The sequence below is a fragment of the Sinocyclocheilus rhinocerous genome, unplaced genomic scaffold, assembly GCF_001515625.1.
Source record: "Sinocyclocheilus rhinocerous isolate Xijiao unplaced genomic scaffold, SAMN03320098_v1.1 scaffold273, whole genome shotgun sequence".
Classification (NCBI taxonomy): Eukaryota; Metazoa; Chordata; class Actinopteri; order Cypriniformes; family Cyprinidae; genus Sinocyclocheilus; species Sinocyclocheilus rhinocerous.
In genome coordinates, this window is record NW_015656360.1 from 522547 (window position 1) to 540550 (window position 18004).

An 18004-nucleotide genomic window follows, 5' to 3' on the forward strand; every position below is an offset into this window, starting at 1 on the left:
TAATGTTATGACCTCTGCTATTTAAAATGGTTAAAATATGATGTACTATTTTTAGTACTAATTAGATTCTTAGTGAATTGTATTAAAACCAATTTTGGTCAGTTTGAACTGCAAACATAATAGTTATTAATTATACTAATAGTGTATGGAACCAACAACAACAATAATTTAAAAAAAAACATTAACAAAAAATGTATTATCTCTATGTAAGAGATATTGTACATTCAGCCGATCATCATCAAGGATCATATACCACACTGAAGGGTTTATTTTGAGATAATGACCATATGGCTGTACATCATCCTGCTGTTACTTATCAAACTAATAAAAGACCACGTAACAGCCACAACTATGCCTTAACAATGATGCCACACCCAGTGATTTATTTTTGAGCAAGGACTGAAACTGCCACTGAGATGATGTATGTGCCATTGGTTTAATTTTCATTCATTAGTTCAATAAAAAAAATGCCTTATGCTAACAACATATAAATGCTCAATTGGCACACATACACACATTTTTATCTCTTTAAAATTGAAATATTAGTCATTAAAAGGTAAAAGAACATTTCAAAGAATCATCTGAACACTTACAAGTGTTAAAACAATTTGTTAGCCCTGCACAAAAATCAGTAATGGCACATTCCATCATGTTTCAAAACATAAGTATAAAAAAAAAAAAAAAGACAAAACAACTTTTAAACAAGATGTACAATCTACACTAAATGGTTTCCATTGTAAGTTGCAGTATGTAGTCCATTAAACATTACAGCCAATTGTGATTACAGCTTATTTTATATAGTATTATTTTTGTTTATAGTATCTAATAGTATTTTATAGGCAAACAAATATTTCAGTGTGTAATATTTCTGCCATTGTTTAACAAATCATCACATACAGTAGTCACATTAAAACACAGGTACAGTATGAAATGTTTAACAGGCAATAAAAGCTGAAAGTAAAATACTTAAAAATGTATTTACCGTCACCCCTCAAGTGAGAGAATTGACTATGGCCACACATTTAGGTCGCAAAAGCTATTCACAATGTCTATTTACATAATCTTCTGACACATTCACAGATCCCAAAAGGGAAAATTATGTGCAGATAAAATATGAATAGCCACGATTTCCACACAATAAGCTCTGAAAAATGTAACATTTGCTGCAACAGAGCAAAGAACCTTACAGTTAGCTATGCTTGTTCTTCCATTAACTAATTATTCATCCTGATGCCATGGCCTTATGTCATTCTCTTCCAATACATTTTCACATTAAACCAACAATTTAAGGCAAAGCAAATTTGGCATATTTATGTTGATATATCTGTTACACCAGACACACCATGGAAATGCATGTCTCTGCAGCTTGTCACCTCACAAGTTGAATCGATCTGATGCTAACAGCAGAGCTGAAGAGCAAGAGCCTGCTGTTTACATGGTATATATCAATGAAGAAATGAGTTGCGGTCTTCCTCAAAATACAGTACACTTCTTGCCCCTTTTCTTTACAGGTGGAGGACATAAAACAGCACGGATGGCCTCATCAAACACGGTTTTTAAACCCCGCTGTGTAAGAGCAGAGCACTCCAGATATTTCACAGCACCTACAGAGCCAAAGATTTCAATAAGCCAACTATACATGTTACAATGCCCAACTGCAATGCCGAAACACTATCACAGCACACTGAAAAAGTTGGTAAAAAATTATTATTTTTTAAGTAAATAAAGACTATTTAAGTAAGTTTTACCAGAAAATATTATTTCAGTTTTTGTTCTTCAAAATGTTTAATTCATTGTGTTACTTGCCATTTCTTAGTACTTGTTTTTTTTTTTACTTTACTAGCAATTTTGGTTCAACATAGGTGTTTTTTTTACATTTACATTTAGTCATTTAGCAGATGCTTTTATCCAAAGCCAGCAACGTTCACTTGCAGAATGCAAGCTTCTAGAGGGCACATAACTCTGAAGTAATGAATTTAGGTAAAGGGGTGCAGAGCCAGTGGTGATTTTGTAGGCAAACATCAATGCCTTGAATTTTATGCGAGCAGCTATTGGTAGCCAGTGCAAATTGATGAACAGAGGTGGGACGTGCATTCTTTTCGGTTCATTAAAGATTAATCTTGCAGCCGCGTTCTGGATTAATTGTAAAGGTTTGATAGAACTGGCTGGAAGACCTGCCAAGAGGAAAAATACCATATACCCAGGAAAAAGTTCTTACCAATCTCTCTAGCCATAGCAAGACCTTGTGGATAAGTGATGGGAGCTAGTTTCTTATCCCGCAGGCGTTCAATCGTGTCTTTGTCATCTCGCAGATCAAGTTTAGTGCCCACAAGTATGATGGGGGTGTTTGGACAGTGATGGCGAACCTCAGGGTACCACTACAAAGAGAAATCTGGTTAACACAAGGCACCCTAATACAAAGGGATCCAAATGTCCAGGAAATATTTCTTATTTTTTTGGTGGATACTAACCTTTGCTCTTACATTCTCAAAGGAAGCGGGGCTCACCAGAGAGAAGCAAATTAAAAACACATCCTGTAGAAAGCAAAGGAGACTCTTTGTAAAAATCAATGTTATCAATTATTAATTTCTGATTACACTGCATTATATAATGCTGAGGTTGTCAGAAAACTGACGCATCATTTTTATAACTTTTTAATAACCTTTTAAAATCATTTATCATTTGAAGAAATTAATCTGTACGATTTATTAATGTATTGAAGGAAGCTCTTTATGCATACCAAGGCTGCATTTATTTGATCAAAAATACAGTAAAAACGGTCATATTGAGATATATTATCACAATTTAAAATAACCGTTTTTATTTTAATATATTTTAAAATGTCATTTATTCCTGTGATGGCAAAGCTGAATTTGTTTTGTGGAAAAAGTGATGAATTTTTCCAGAATTCTTTAATGAATAATAAGTTAAGAACAGCATTTATTTGAAATAGAAAAGTTTTGTAACATTATAAATGTCATTATTGTCATTGATCATTGCCGTTGATCAGTTTAATGTGTCCTTGCTGAATAAAAGTATTTATAAAATCTTACTGACCCCAAACCTTTGAATGGTAATGTATATTTTCATAATGAGGGACAGAGGAAAGGTAGGGGGATTCAAATAATTAAATTGGACAAACAAATAATTAAATTGGCTACATGCTCAAAACCCTGCCTAGTGCTCAAAAGAAATAAGATCCAACTCCAAACAAAGCTAGTCTCTGTACCAAAATTAGTTATTGGCTATAATTTACAAAGCAAAAACAGACTGTGCATAAGTCCAAAAATTATTATTAATGAAGTCTTAGTAATGAGTAAAATAAATATTCAGCATCTTGACTAAACAAAAACACTGTAAAAAGAAAAAGTTTTACCCCAAAAAAAATAAAAAATACTTGACTACTCCTAGCTAAAGTAGATGATTATTTATGATAACTCAGGATTACAGAGCCAGTAACAGAGATATTTACGTACTGTTTGGGGATAGGAGAGTGGTCTAAGGCGATCATAGTCCTCCTGTCCTGCTGTATCCCAGAGGCCTAAGTTAACAGGCTTGCCATCCACCATAACATTGGCAGAGTAGTTGTCAAATCTGAGGGTCACACAGATTTTTCAGAAGCTCATCCACAGAAGTAAACTGACAAACATGGGCAGCACAGACACTCAGGAATAATTCCCATTTCAAAGTATCAAACTGTACTCACACTGTGGGAATATACTCTCCTGGGAAGGCATTAGTGGTGTAGCTGATGAGCAGGCATGTCTTACCCACGGCACTGAAATACAAAAGATGCTAAGTGGTAAGTGTGACTGCAGTACTGAGGAGCAAGGACTGCACAAACACGGCACATCAAGGAAACAATTGTGGAAAGCAGGCAGAAAGGCCTGTAGGTAGTCATCCAGGCATTACATTCACTCTTGGGCTCGATGGCACACTGGCAGCCACTAATTCACAGTTCTGTTCTCAAATGAACTGCCCCACCGGATTAGGGGTGAATACAGGGTGACAGCTTCTTGTCACGAAAAACACACACTGCATTCACTTACATAGAAGTGGAGTAAAGAGGGTAAACAGGAAATGCAGTGGTAAAAAGTGATAAAGTGAAAAGTGATAAAAATTAGGAAAAGAAGTTTAAGTGTGAGGAAGTCTGATAATAAAATGGGTAAAAACAGAAAAAGCAAAGTAAAAACATCAAGTATGTTTGAGGGCTTAGAAGCCTGAATTTGTATTCCTGTCATTAGATCAGTAGGCTGTGAAATGCAGTTTCACATGTCAAATGACAGAAAGCGTGTATCATGAGACAGGGGCTAAACCTTACATGGTTACTAGATTAACTGCATCAACAAAACAGCTCATATTAATTCTCCAAACTATGAATTAAGCACATATATTTAACTAATACCACGACATAAGTCCAAATCACACCAAATACTAGAGATAATAAACTATTTGACCAATTTTTTTTGTTCTGTCGGTTCCTCTGTATCACAACTACAGTATTTACAATAACATTATTCATCATTTTTCAGAATTTACAGAAATGCTTGACATGTATTTTAAGCTAAAATAGTAGGCCTATTAGTATTATTATTGTTAAAATGGCATAGTACATATTACATTCTACTATTGTAGTCTAATAATTTGCCTATCTAGTGATTATTTACAGAAAAAAAAAATGATGTTGAATGGTGTTTATGTGACATTTAAATCTTAAAAATAACCAGTATGGGTAATGAAATGATTATATATTTTTAAAAAAATGAAAGTTGACATCTACCAAATACATACCAATTACAATGCAACTATTTGTTTCCATGTTCATCATCGTTGGGGAAAATATCGTATTAAGAATTTTAGATGGAATTAGGCCTGTTTTATTTTATGATGCTCTCTGATAAGATGGTCTCTGATAAGAAAAGGACGAATTCTGAAAAGGTTAACGAGAAAGTTCGGGCTCACAAGCTTTACGATCATTTCCAGCGGAGCTCTAGTGATGTAGGTTTGAAAACATTACTTCATTACATAGCCATTCCACCGTACACGAACACTGCACGAGATCCGTTTAATATGTGCATGGTTTACATGTTATCACTGCCACAATACTTTAAAGCGAAATTGATTCATTTAAAAAATGGAACACACATGCATAAATGCAAATTGTACGCCTAAGCATATATTTAACAAAACAGCTATCACCATGAGCCTATGCTCATTACAATCTAATTTAAAACCATAATGAAAACAACTAAGCTGTCTCGGAGAACGACACAGTAATATATGTTTAATAATTATAAACACCTCAATTCTGTCTCAGCAGATCTCAATCCCCACTCCCCCAGCGCCTTCTCGCAACAATTGTTTTTCCCTAAAAGAAACCTCCGCACAAAAATAAGCCATTTTAGCACTTGTTCTTCAACATCTTACCCGTCGCCGACAACAACACACTTAATGGCTTGCATTTGCAATGCACGAGTAGTATCCGACGAGCGAGGAATCTGAAGAAATAGCCTGAAACGTGATGTTTAAGGTGCCTGTGGGCTGGTACAATTGCTGTTCAGCTGCAGCAGCGGTCGGTGGCAGTCGGGGTATTTCACGATACTTACGAAAAAAGACGATCACAAGCTTCGTACGCTTTCGGAGATCTCGTGAGTCTGCCTGTCTCTCTCTCATTCTGTATCATAGTAGGATGCGCCTGTGAAAATATGATTCATTTCATCGATAAAGAAGTAAACATTGAACATTAAAAACATTAAAAATTAATTTAAAACACGTGTAAAAAAACCGGTTGACATATTAAAAAAAAAAAAACACAAGTAGTGGACGGAACTGAGATTTACACGATAGTGTTAAAAGAACAGCTGTCATTCCGGTGCCAGTTGGAATTACAGTTGTTGTATTGGGTGTGGATGGGTGGGGCAAAATGATACAGAAATCTCTGGAAAAATGCCATTAACATGACTACAAATGTTTTGGGAAAGGTCAACTCCCTGGAGCTGGATAAAATTAATAATCATTAAATTTTTTTTTATAAAAATACAACCCATTTTAACAATGAGATGTTATCCAATCAACATTTCTGCAAATTAGCATCTTAGAAATGATTTTATATTTATACAAATAAATTTAATAATTTAGTATTTACTGGGGATGTAGCTTATGGAATGAAAAGTGGGAATGATCCATGGGGCCGGCAGACAGATTTCAGCAGGATTTATGTTTGATCCAGTACGATTAATTCAAAGTATTTTATGTCAAAATATGTAATACACAAATCATGCATTAGGGGTAGTAAGTATTGTTAATATTTGAATCCATAGTCCTTGAGAGAAATACTTTTGATGTATGAAAACAGTACAGGAAACACAAGACGCTCACATATTCAAGAATTAATCATTTTATTGCTTGACCTGCCATTGGGACAATCTATACCAAAGGTTTACAACTTGAGCACATCCAATGAAATCAAACCGTACAGTCATAGAAAAAGAATAATAGAAAAATGGTCCTCTGACATTTTATAACTCTCTGTGCTGAGGGCTTAACAAACTAAAGAATGGGTGAACAGGAGCCTCTAAGTCCTGATGGCAAAGCTTATGAGCAAATATATCAATTCCTCTGTACATACTAGAACACAATTTTACTGAAAACTTCAGAAGAAAACACCATTGGCAGTCACAACCAGGGAATAAAAAGCAAGCTCCAGAAAAAAAAATTAAAATTAATAAGGTTGAGGGTGGTAATACAAACACATTTCCAGTGTATCAATGAATGTTCTTCAAGAAACAGGGCCTGAAGTTGTTAAATCATAATAAAAGTAAGCAGAAAATTGAATTAGCAGTGGAACCAATCACTAAATTTATTCCTAAAAGGGAGAGAATTACAATAAAGGTTAAATTGTGCATTTTACAGAAAATTGTGTCCATTCTGCACTGCCAAATAAAGTTAAATGAACAAAGTAATGCATGTATGAGCAATAGGTACACAATTTAGCAATTTTATGCCTATCAAAGGGTGTGACACAGTTTACATTAAGGACTATGTAAATAATTTCAACATGTTTATTTATTTTATTACATGCCCATCATAAGGCATAACCCACTGTGGTGAAAGGACAGTGGAACAGTTCATCGAAAGGCTATTTGAAACTTCACATCTCATTAAGGGAGCAAATTGTGTTTTTAAAGCTACAGCACCAAGATTTGACTGATTCTGAAATTATAATCCAGTCTATGTGAATGAGCATCTTTTCCCACACAACTGCAGTGACAATGCTCTTAAATCAAGTCAGAGAGTAAAAAGAAAACAATTCTTTCATGTGGTCAGTAGGACAAAGTCAAATATTGAAGATAACAACACAAAATATAGGTCAGTTCACTTGCATCGTTCTTTAATTAACATAGCAATTTTGGGACAGTTCAGTTAAATACACTCTTAATTACTGGAGCTTTAAGTCTAAATAAATTACACTGCTAAGGGTATCCGGATATACCGATGAAAAACAAAACAAAACTGTAGTTTACAATTAATACAGATAACAAGCTGACACAATATTTATGAATAGAATTGGGAGGGGAAAACTACAAGGAAATGTCTGTTGGCTATGAAGTATGATAGTAAAGAAATCAGGCACTTTTCAAAAGAGTTTGCAGTATAAAGGAGCTGGATATCTGTATAACCACATAACACAAGATGTATGGGAAACAAAAATACAGATTTAAAATTCACATCAACTGTTTTCAAATAATACAAGAATATCTCTGTGTGACAATTAAAATCTACCTTCAGCAACTGTTAACACTATTGTACCACCCAGTAAAATCGTACAACACAACTCAGAGAACCCTAAGAACAATATCTGATAATAGAATAAGGTGGTGGCAGTATTGGATCGCAAATCTATTCCAAACATTTGATGGATCCCAACCCTCATGGCATACAGACACCATGAACCCAACACAAGCGGTAAATACTGTCCCTGTTTTAAGACTTTGATTTAACTAAGGAGAATAATCTAAATCCCAATCAAAAAAAGGACACTGATCATTTGAAAACTATTTTTCTATGCCCTGCCCTGGTTATTAACCAAATTATTTTAGTTTCAAATGAAAAAAAAAGAAAGAAAGAAAAAGTGGGAAAAAAAGACATTTGGGATTTTAAAGCAGTTCACATACACTCTCATGGAGAAAGAAAACCTAATGGGATCTCAGTTGGCCAAAGAGGTCACCAAGTAGTCACTTCCTGTCAAGGAGGATCCTCACATACTCTGTCAGATTTCATTAACCATTACATTTCTGTAACTCTTTTTAACAATTAAACAAAACAAACAAATGTAACTTTTTTTCTGAACTTGTATCTGCCATAAGCACAATGTTGAATAAAAGATAAGATCACCTTTTTGTGGGGGAAACAAACAAATAAAAGCATTTGCAGCAGGTAATAGGACCGCTTTAACTTCAGTACCCCCAAGAAAACAACATAACACACATGGATTTATGCCTTTGGCTTCCCTAAACTCAAATGCTTGAAATGAACGAGGGAAAACAGAATCTGAAACTCGATGCCTCAATTAAGATCATCATATACTGAATAGACAGACTACATGACTGTTAACCCTGCCACTGATTTCCTTCCATTCAAAACACTGTTATACAGAAACGCGAAGCAATTTTGGAGGAAAGAGACAATCCCGACAGACCTTGTTAGTTCAACATCTGTTCACATGACAGGCATCTGTGGCACAAAGATTGGCTCGTTTCTCAGGCAAAAATAACAACCAGCCTTATGGTAAATCTACGATGGATAAGAACATGACAGGGTACGGCACAAATCGAAAAAAACAGATAAGAGAGAGAGAGAACACTGAAGTGAATGGGCACCTGGGTGTTGGAAAATGCATAAAGAAAAGTAAGAAAATAAAGCGGATTTTCATTGGTGGACCCTGCAATAGAGGAAAGAGCCTAGTGCGCCTCAGACCGACAGAGATACAAAGCTGTTGTACTGCTGTATGTTTCGCTTCAGGATATCTGAGCAGGGGCCGAGCACGCGTTCGAACCGGGGACGGTCAAGTTTTACGCACTTCAGCGGGCCACGAGCAACCACGGTGGCGGCACGAGGCCGGTTCATGAGCAGAGCAATCTCACCTGTTGAAACACATATGGAGGAAAATCAGAAAAGAGCCATAGAGAAACAAACAAACACGTACATGGAATCAATATGTAATTACATTAGCAAAGGGATTTCTGGAATATGTTTAAATATATGCGGCACGAGCAGTTTTCCAGAGAGTAAAGAAAATCGCATTTACCGAAGTAGTCAGATGGTGCTAGTCTTCCAACCTCTACAAATTCCTCATTCTCCGACCGCCGCTGCAGGACTGCTGCCGAACCCTGAGGACACAAGTCTAAATCAATACGTCTGTTCTTCCATGACGCCTCTCTGAGGTTTTAGGGCTACACTTTCTACAACAATTTCATCATTATTTACATTTTTGGTGAAGTATACAAAACTATATGACTCTAATTAACACAAAAAGTTGTTGGAGAGACAGTGTAAAAAATTAATAGATTTAACAAGGAAAGCTACCTCAAGGATAATGAAAAATTCATCTCCTGGTTGACCCTGCACAACAATCTTCTGGCCATCTTCAAACTGGACTGTCTCGAGGGCATCAGCAACTGTCAACCGTTCCCATTTATCCAGAGACTCTACTCACAGAATGTTAGCATGTTATCATTACATATAAATGTCTGTTAGCTTTTTTGTTATATATACATAAAAGGAAATTCATCAAACTCACCCAAAATCGAGACTTTGCTAAGGAATTCCTCATACATTTTTCTCTTTCTCAGAGTACTTCCCTGACCATGGATAGAAAACAAGATTAAGCAGGAGAGGAGAAAAAAAAAATCACCCCCAAAAAATTATATATATTAATCCAAAATAAAAGTTTTTGTTTACATAATATGTGTGTTTACATACAGTGTGTGTGTACTGTGTATATTTATTATGTATATATAAATACACACATGCATGTGCATAATTCAGAAAAATATGTTATATTTGTATATTAAATATATTTATATATAATATAAATATATTTATGTTGTTTATTTGTCTATCTATGTCTAATATGCTTTTAGACAAACCATTTGCCAATCCATTAATCAACACCATTGCTGAGTCCTTTAAAGTGTAGATTCCCATTGGCACTCCCAGAAATGTGGTTTGAAACAGCCCTCGGTTTGCTACGTCACAAACCAATAACCAATCACGTCAAGGGATCGATTCCTATCACAAGCATGCAAAATATAGCAATACCAGCACAAAACCAAAAATAAATTAGACCAAAAAACCCATGAGGGATAAGTTTTAAGGGATAAAATATTTGACTACGGGGGACTTTAAAGAATGAGATACAAAAGCAAATACAGATTTCTGGTGGGGGAAAAAAAGTTACCTTTCTGACATAAGATGCTGCATCTTCCTCAGTGTAGACCTCTGCACTGATGGCACCGCGGCGCCGTCTGCCCTTAACCACAGGGTTCATGGGAGGAGAAACCTCATCTTCACGGGAGTCTGAACGAGAGCTTGACTTCTGCTGGCTGACGAATTGTTTAGCTTCCTCCTGATACACATAAACACCAATTACGGCACTGAAGCTTACTTTTCAAGGATAAAGAATATTTGTAAAGAAAACCAAGCCTAAGAGCATGCAGTTTCCCTTGAAAAATGACTGACCTTCTCAAGCCTCTCGAAGTACTCGCTGAGGAAAGCCATGGGCCTTTCAGGCCTGTTAGTGCACAGCTGCACAATGCAGTCCTTCAGCAGCTGCTGGACGTTGTGCTTCTGCACATAGCGCTCACATTCCCGCAAGCTCCTCTCTTCTTCACTGCTCGTACTGCTGGACGCCATGGTGACCTGCTGACTCCACACATGCAATTCACATCAGCTCATGAAACCCAACGAATCTGGAGCAAATCCAGTCCTTCTTCATCAAAAATGAGACAAAAACATCATTAGACCAACTATTTGAATTGAAATGTGAAGATCTGATGTTCAACATGAAATGGAATATTGAGGGCGGGGCCATATCTAGCTAGCAGTAGACTGACAGTTGAAAGCGAGCGGATGTTCTGTTCATGCGTCAAACTGACGTCATCAGAGAAGGAACATCATTCCAGAGGAGAAGCAAATCCTCATATGTTGACTAAAGAAGACATACCTGTGGATAAACTTGCACTTAGATTAACTGTTCAGCACAAGACTAGTGCATAGGGTAAATAGGGTCAACTTTGATTACATGTGGACTTTAAATTAAAAAATAAACTGAGATACCACAAAATGTTTTGTACTGTTTTTAATGTTTCAGACCAAACTTATGACAAACATTAAATTAGGCAATACATTTGTTTCAGGTTTGAGACAGAAAACATACTCTATTATATTTACACTTCAGTGGCTTCTTAAAAAATATTTCTTAAGAAAGAAAAATAACACACACAGACACATTTATGATCACATGCATGTTTTTGTGGTTAAAATCACTTCCTAAATTTCTTTCAATCTTACAATGACAGTATATAAATATGTGAAATGAAATCGCTACCATGTTTTTCAGTGTTACAAGGTTCGAACACATTTTGACCAATTAACTTTTCCAGTCCATCTGCCATTACAGGGTATGGACTAAAAATAATTTTGAAAAGAGTTTTCCAACTGATAAAATTCTAACTTTACTAAATACATAGAAATGTTTACATTATACAAATATCACTTCTATTACTTGTCCTGGCCTAACATTTTTTTTTTAAGTAAATTAAATTAAACGTTATACTCCCAGGTCTTCCATGACTGTGGGAACCTTCACGTGACCTCATATCGTAAAGAAAACAAAGTACCATAAAAAGTGATTAAAAAACGGACATACTGCTTGCAAACCAATGTGTTGTCAAATTGCAACAAGTTCAACAGCTAGCATGGCTCCTATATTGCGAGCAAGTTACATATCTACTAAATCAGTCAGTGACTAAGCTAATGAGCATAGAAAATTCTCTCAAGTAACATTATTTTTTTTAAGCAGAGTTGCATTTTGACATGCATTCTGTGGCCCCTAGTCCCTGTCGGGGCCCCTGAGCTCATAAACTTCGTAGGTCGCATCCCCACAGGCATTTCTCAATTCAACGCTAATCGGTCATGTGAACGTAACATTATTTTAGAGCAGAAAACGCGTGACATTGTAAACACACGCGATTTAACACGTGTTTAAACGTTAAGCAGCGTGATCCTGCAGCCTTTTCCAGCTCTGTGTTTTCTGTAACCAGTTTTGTCAAGCAGCAAAATACGCCATCTTGCAAGCTACATTATCACAACAACGGAACATTACACTAACCTCTCTAAGAGCCTGTCAGCTCACGCATCGATATCAACAAATGTTACAGCGAAGACTTCTGCTATTAAGTATTCATACCTGAGTCGCTTAGATGAGTTTGTGTACGTGTTTTACTCCGTTTACACTGGCTTTCTCACAGTCCTCGGATGGATGGATGCCTCACCGGAAAAGGTTATGACCAATCACAAACAACGATTGACGTCAATGCGCCTCGATCTGGGAAGCCCGTTACTCCTGACAACCTTAAAGGGCAAGGGCTTGTTTTTGTATTGAGAGAAGATCGAGGTTATCAGACAAGCTAGTTTATTACATTCTGCTTCACATGCGCAATGTATTTAAATCATATTTTACAGTCCTCCTGCCATGACATTGAAATACCAAAGAACAGTATTGTTTGATTTGGATCTAATGACAGCTGAAAAGGTTAATGGTTAGGGTTAAAGGGTAAACCCAAGCATAGTGTTGTCCTTATTCAATCATGGTCATAACCACCACTGAAATTGCATTCTTTACTTCAACAAAACTAATACTTCACCAACATATCTCTGATAATGGAACCTGTTATGAAATGCAACAGTGAACAGTTAAAAATATACATGTATTTATTTACCAGATACTTCTATCCATATTGACTTACAAAGGAGAATATTACAAGCAAAAATAATTATTAAAAAATAAAACACAATACAAGAAGTGGAGTGTAATTTAAAGGGATAGTTCACCCAAAAATGAAAATACTGTCATAATTTACTTTCCCTAATGTTGTTCCAATCCTGCATGACTTTCTTTCTTCTGTGAAACACAAAAGAACGTTGAAGAATATTGGTAACCAAACAGCGTTGGGGACAACTGACTTCTATTGTTTGGGATACAAAAAAAATCTCAAGATATCTTCTTGTATGTTCCACGGAAGAAAGAAGATAATACAGCTTTGGAACAACATTAAGGTGAGTAAACGATGACAGAATTTTCATTTTTGAGGGAACTATCCATTTAAGTGTCAAAAATAATTTATATATTTTGTTTAAATATAACCCTTTATCATAAGACTGTACAGGTCAGGTGCCTATATCAGAATATAAAGACACACCCTCTCTTATCTCCTCCCTGCTGCCTCTGCAGCCTTTCCTACAACTGCTCAACCTCATTCGTGTCGACTGTCCAGAGTCCACGAACATAGTCTTCCAAAAGCTCTCCAGCACAAGGATATCGGATATATTACAATCTAACAAAAGAGAGGAAGAGATAAAGGTGAGGGCATAGTTAATTGTCCATAGTCAGGTAGGGTTGTTGTTTGCTGTACAAATCTTCAATCACTGCTCAGTCATTCCAATGTACTGTAACTTAACTATATTCTAGTAAGAATAGGAAAGAGAAGAATGGCTCTGTTTTAGTAACACTGTGTACACTTTTAAAGAACATGTTTGTAAAATTTGTTTAATTCACTTGTAATTATGGAGATGTTGTGTTTTGGTAATGATTCCATATCTTGGAAAACGTGACTGTAGTAATAATGTATCATGTGAATGAAAATGTTGAAAATAACTAGGCTCACCAAGGAGAAATTATAACATTTAGAAAATTGACAATCAAGAAGATTTGGGTGGAGAACTCCAAGCTAACAACACTCTGTCTTCCTTTTTTAGTCACATTCATTTTCATGATTGCATACGCTAACATCTGCAGTGCATTCCAGGGTCTCCCTGTTGAAACATGTCCCTCTATAGCTTTGGATTGGAGCCTCTGTCCTGTCATGCCTGGAACAAAGACCGGACACGTAAGAGCAAACTAGTTGAGCTACATTTCAATATAAATTACATCCCTTCAAGCTCCTAATGTTGCTGCCTGCAGTTCCATTTTCATCCATTATAATCTACTCAGAGGAATATCAGATTGTCTTTAGGAGAAAAGCTGCACTTCTTCAAATGTTTGCTATGAACTAGTTGTAATATTGCTGCTTTATACATGGGTTTTTGTTTACCAGAAATTCCAATTGAACAGTTTTTCAGGTTTATTTTATGTGCATAAAACTTTATTATAATAATATTATTTAATTATTATTATCTTTTTTTTTTAGAAATCGCAATAAGCCCCAACAGCAACGTTGTGCACATTTACCAAAAGCAAGGAAAGGAATGGACTAAGATTCATGAACTGACAGAACACAGTGGGCGAATCACAGGTAAGACAAAAGAGAATAGCTGCCACATTAGTCATTAACCCACCGATACTGTGAGACTGACCCATAAAACAAATATTATCTCAGTGCACCAATGAAAGTCATTAACTAAACACTGTAAACTGTGCAGGTCTGCATTTGAGTTATACTACCTGGAATTTAGTCACAATGAAAGAAGTAGTGACAGACATTTTCTTCTGTATTGTGACATACATCCGAACGAAACGGGTTCAATCCACTATCATTGATTGGATGGAGGCAGATCTGAATGCAAGCTTGCAAGCTTTTTTCTTTTCTTTTTCTTCTCAATAACATTCAGATATCAAAATTGAATAAAACGCCAACAACAAAAACAACTAGCTAGGTTAGCTGATTACCCAAAGAGTCCATAGATATTGGCATCAGTTCTTACTGCTGTAAACACTTTCTCTGACAAACGGATGCATTGAGACCTGTTTTCTGGTTTGGTCGTGTGACGTTCAACATGTACCTCATTCTATAGCACTGGATTAAAATATTTAAAATACATATAGTTTCCAATAATAAATTAACATCTCTAACTATTGATTTCATTTTTAGGGATTGATTGGGCCCCAGAGTCCAACCGTATAGTGACATGTGCCTCAGATAGGAATGCCTATGTATGGACGCTTAAGGATGGGGTTTGGAAGCCGACGTTGGTGCTGGTTCGCATTAATCGAGCTGCCACATGTGTCAAGTGGTCACCTCTTGAGAACAAGTTTGCTCTTGGAAGTGGGGCCAAACTTATTTCAGTGTGCTACTTCGAAAAAGAAAATGACTGGTGAGACTTGCTTTTATAAGACCTTTTAACCTGAGTTTTGATTTCTCTACTGACTGAGAGACACTTTACATTACTAATCGTATGTATTATCTCTTACATAGCCACATCTCTTGTGCAATCTCTCTTGATTGACTCTATAGGTGGCTGAGTAAGCATATCAAGAAACCCATTAACTCCACCGTTCTAAGTCTAGACTGGCATCCCAACAACATACTGCTGGCAGCCGGCTCTGCTGACCTCCACTGCAGGTTTGAATATTCAGACTATTGCTGCACCATGTTGCTTTTCAAACCATTTTGTTGGTAACAGGTCTTTTTTACTGGCATAGAATTTTTTCTACATATATCAAGGACATTGAGGACAAGCCTGGGCCAACACCCTGGGGATCCAAAATGCCCTTTGGAGAGGTGCTTCTGGAGTATAAAGAGTGCGGTGGCTGGGTGCACAGTGTCTGTTTCTCTCCATCTGGTGATGCTCTGGCCTGGGTTAGCCACAACAGCGCCATCAGTGTAGCAAATGCCACACAGGGAAAAGAGTAATACCAACATTTACAAATTACAATTAGCTTTATAGATCTCCATTTCTTTATATAACACAGAAAGTAATAGAAAATGATTTGCAAATAATTTGATATATCCTTGATTTCCATGCATCCATAAAAACCACTAGAGTTTGCTGCCTGAAATTAATAATATGCACAGTATGACCTTTACCAGTCACTTTTAGACTGCCTACATTATGGAATTTTGTGCATTGCAGGGTTACTCAGCTGACAACAGGACATCTTCCATTGCTGAGCATGCTGTATGTCAGTGAGACTGAGATTGTAGCTGCGGTAAGGAATTTTCCATTTCTTATAGATCCATACTGATATATAAAATTCTGTGTCTCCATGGCTTATCAGCCTATTTATACATGCAAATAAACCTTCAAGGGTGTAAGAAGAAGCACTGTTGTGAAATACACTTTCAAATGTTTTCAATGAGTTCAAACTTTATATTATTATTAACAAACGCAACATATATATGCACTTGTTGCCTTGCTGCCCTATCAACAGCATAACAGTTTAATGATCTACCAAAGAATATTGAGAGCTTTGGTGATAACTGAGTGAACATTACTAATTTTTCACTAGGAATGACAAAAAGTGGAAAAAGCTGGTCAAAAACATACATTTACACACAAACTGACCACCAACCACAACTTTCAGATGGCATATTTCTTTTTAATCCAACTGTCATGGAATCAAACACACATATAATACATGTAGGGTTGCAAAAAGGCGGAAACTTTATGAAACTTTCCAGGATTTTTGGAAATTTTCTGGGATTTTTTGGAAACTTTTGTGAATTTTTGGAAACTTGAAAATTTTACCAGAATTTTCCCACCCCTTTGCAAGCCTAAATACATGAAGGTGTCTCAGTAGACAGGATGTGACATGATCATTGGATTCAGGCGTGCCATAGTGCATTCCTACCTCTGTTTAATATTAATAATACCTTTTTATGCATATGTCTGTGGTGGGGATTTTAGGGCCACGACTGTTGTCCTTATCAGTTCTCATACAAGGGTCCTGGATGCTTGGAGTTTGTGAAGAAAGTGGACATTCCCAAGCAGAGCTCCAAGGGCAACATGTCTGCCATGCAGCATTTCCGTAATCTGGACAAAAAAGCGACTACTGAGGAGGAAGAAACCGGGTTGGGCAGTCTGCACCAGAACAGCATCACGTAATATAAATAAAAGGCTTGACGTCTGCAAGCACAGTCTATTTTAGCACCTTTTGCATTTTGCTCACATTTAAGAGAAATTGCATTGCAGTTTGCTAAGACTTTGTTTCTACTATAGTCAGCTATGTATTCTGGAAGGGCCGAAAGCCAAGGTGGAGAAATTCAGCAGTGTGGGCTTAGATGGTGCCATGGTGGTCTGGGATTTCAAGGTATTTCATTGTCATTAAACAATATTTTGATATTACTGTTTAACACTAGATTGTCTAAGCAGTCACTGAATGACTTATAAAAGTATGAAATGTTTTCTACTTAAATTTTATCTTTAGCACTGAAACTCCATGGGATCTGAAAAGAGCAGAAGACAATAATAATCCAGGACCATCTTTTTAAGTTTGTTTGTTTTCTCAGACACTTTTTTTTACCCTTCAGTACAAAAGTTATACTTTAAAGTAATTAAAGCCTATTGATTTTATTATGATGTACTGTGGTGGTGTGGCCGATCCCAAATGTGTGGTATGCAATAGTTTTTGTCATGCAGTATTAATTAATCTTAATAGAGAATATTTCAAAGTAGTTTATTTAGACAAAAACAAATGATTATTTAGCACCAAAAAGAGAATTGCAATGACTATCATAAATGCAAATTTTCTATTCCAAATGTGCTGCTAATGTAATAAAAATCTGTGCACTTTTATGTGTTGTGCGTTAAGCAACAAATAAATGAACAAATCATAATTAATACTACTTTCGTGATTTCGTCTTTTTTCCCTCTCTTGCTGCAGTACTGCAGAAGATTGTTAGATGCAAATGACTATTATGCAAATGACAGATAAACTGATGAGTGAGCCAGTAAGAGCATTGAACCAATGTGGTGAGAAGTAAGTTTAGCAGCGGAAATATGAAGT

The 18004-nt window shown here is 36.2% G+C and overlaps 3 protein-coding genes across 5 annotated transcripts; 1 reads left to right on the forward strand and 2 right to left on the reverse strand.

Annotated features, from left to right (window-relative positions):
- Positions 1 to 509: 509 nt before the first annotated feature.
- rac3a (Rac family small GTPase 3a) lies at positions 510 to 5610 on the reverse strand. Its single transcript, XM_016527545.1, has 6 exons — positions 5428 to 5610; positions 3707 to 3778; positions 3477 to 3594; positions 2472 to 2534; positions 2219 to 2378; positions 510 to 1604 (listed from the first exon to the last, which is right to left on the reverse strand). The coding sequence occupies exons 1-6, from the start codon at positions 5460 to 5462 to the stop codon at positions 1474 to 1476; spliced, it is 579 nt and encodes a 192-aa protein (XP_016383031.1). The 5' UTR covers positions 5463 to 5610; the 3' UTR covers positions 510 to 1473.
- Positions 5611 to 8427: 2817 nt separating this feature from the next.
- Positions 8428 to 12582, reverse strand: LOC107720076 (cAMP-dependent protein kinase type I-alpha regulatory subunit-like). Its single transcript, XM_016527681.1, has 7 exons — positions 12470 to 12582; positions 10741 to 10923; positions 10460 to 10627; positions 9800 to 9869; positions 9586 to 9707; positions 9308 to 9389; positions 8428 to 9143 (listed from the first exon to the last, which is right to left on the reverse strand). The coding sequence occupies exons 2-7, from the start codon at positions 10912 to 10914 to the stop codon at positions 8971 to 8973; spliced, it is 789 nt and encodes a 262-aa protein (XP_016383167.1). The 5' UTR covers positions 10915 to 10923; positions 12470 to 12582; the 3' UTR covers positions 8428 to 8970.
- A 930-nt stretch (positions 12583 to 13512) lies between these two features.
- Positions 13513 to 17484, forward strand: LOC107719989 (actin-related protein 2/3 complex subunit 1A-like). Of its 3 annotated transcripts, none has more exons than XM_016527549.1 (10): positions 13513 to 13642; positions 14038 to 14168; positions 14469 to 14573; positions 15150 to 15372; positions 15513 to 15620; positions 15701 to 15907; positions 16132 to 16207; positions 16906 to 17099; positions 17218 to 17308; positions 17426 to 17484. In XM_016527549.1, the coding sequence occupies exons 2-10, from the start codon at positions 14105 to 14107 to the stop codon at positions 17429 to 17431; spliced, it is 1074 nt and encodes a 357-aa protein (XP_016383035.1). In that variant the 5' UTR covers positions 13513 to 13642; positions 14038 to 14104; the 3' UTR covers positions 17432 to 17484. The 3 variants fall into 3 exon arrangements, with proteins under 3 accessions (XP_016383035.1, XP_016383036.1, XP_016383033.1); XM_016527550.1 differs by having other exon boundaries at positions 14078 to 14168; XM_016527547.1 differs by having other exon boundaries at positions 14088 to 14168.
- The last annotated feature ends 520 nt before the right edge of the window (positions 17485 to 18004 follow it).

Coding starts and splice junctions, on each gene's coding strand:
- LOC107719989 (XM_016527549.1), top strand. CDS start 14,105: ATGTCCCTCTATAGCTTTGGATTGGAGCCTCTGTCCTGTCATGCCTGG. Junction 15,621..15,700: donor TCTGCTGACCTCCACTGCAG/GTTTGAATATTC, acceptor TTACTGGCATAG/AATTTTTTCTACATATATCA. Junction 15,908..16,131: donor AATGCCACACAGGGAAAAGA/GTAATACCAACA, acceptor TGTGCATTGCAG/GGTTACTCAGCTGACAACAG.
- rac3a (XM_016527545.1), bottom strand. CDS start 5,462: ATGCAAGCCATTAAGTGTGTTGTTGTCGGCGACGG. Junction 2,379..2,471: donor TTGAGAATGTAAGAGCAAAG/GTTAGTATCCAC, acceptor TTCTCTTTGTAG/TGGTACCCTGAGGTTCGCCA. Junction 1,605..2,218: donor TGCTATGGCTAGAGAGATTG/GTAAGAACTTTT, acceptor TTGGCTCTGTAG/GTGCTGTGAAATATCTGGAG.
- LOC107720076 (XM_016527681.1), bottom strand. CDS start 10,914: ATGGCGTCCAGCAGTACGAGCAGTGAAGAAGAGAGGAGCTTGCGGGAA. Junction 10,628..10,740: donor ACTTCGAGAGGCTTGAGAAG/GTCAGTCATTTT, acceptor TATGTGTATCAG/GAGGAAGCTAAACAATTCGT. Junction 9,144..9,307: donor AGCACCATCTGACTACTTCG/GTAAATGCGATT, acceptor GTGTTTCAACAG/GTGAGATTGCTCTGCTCATG.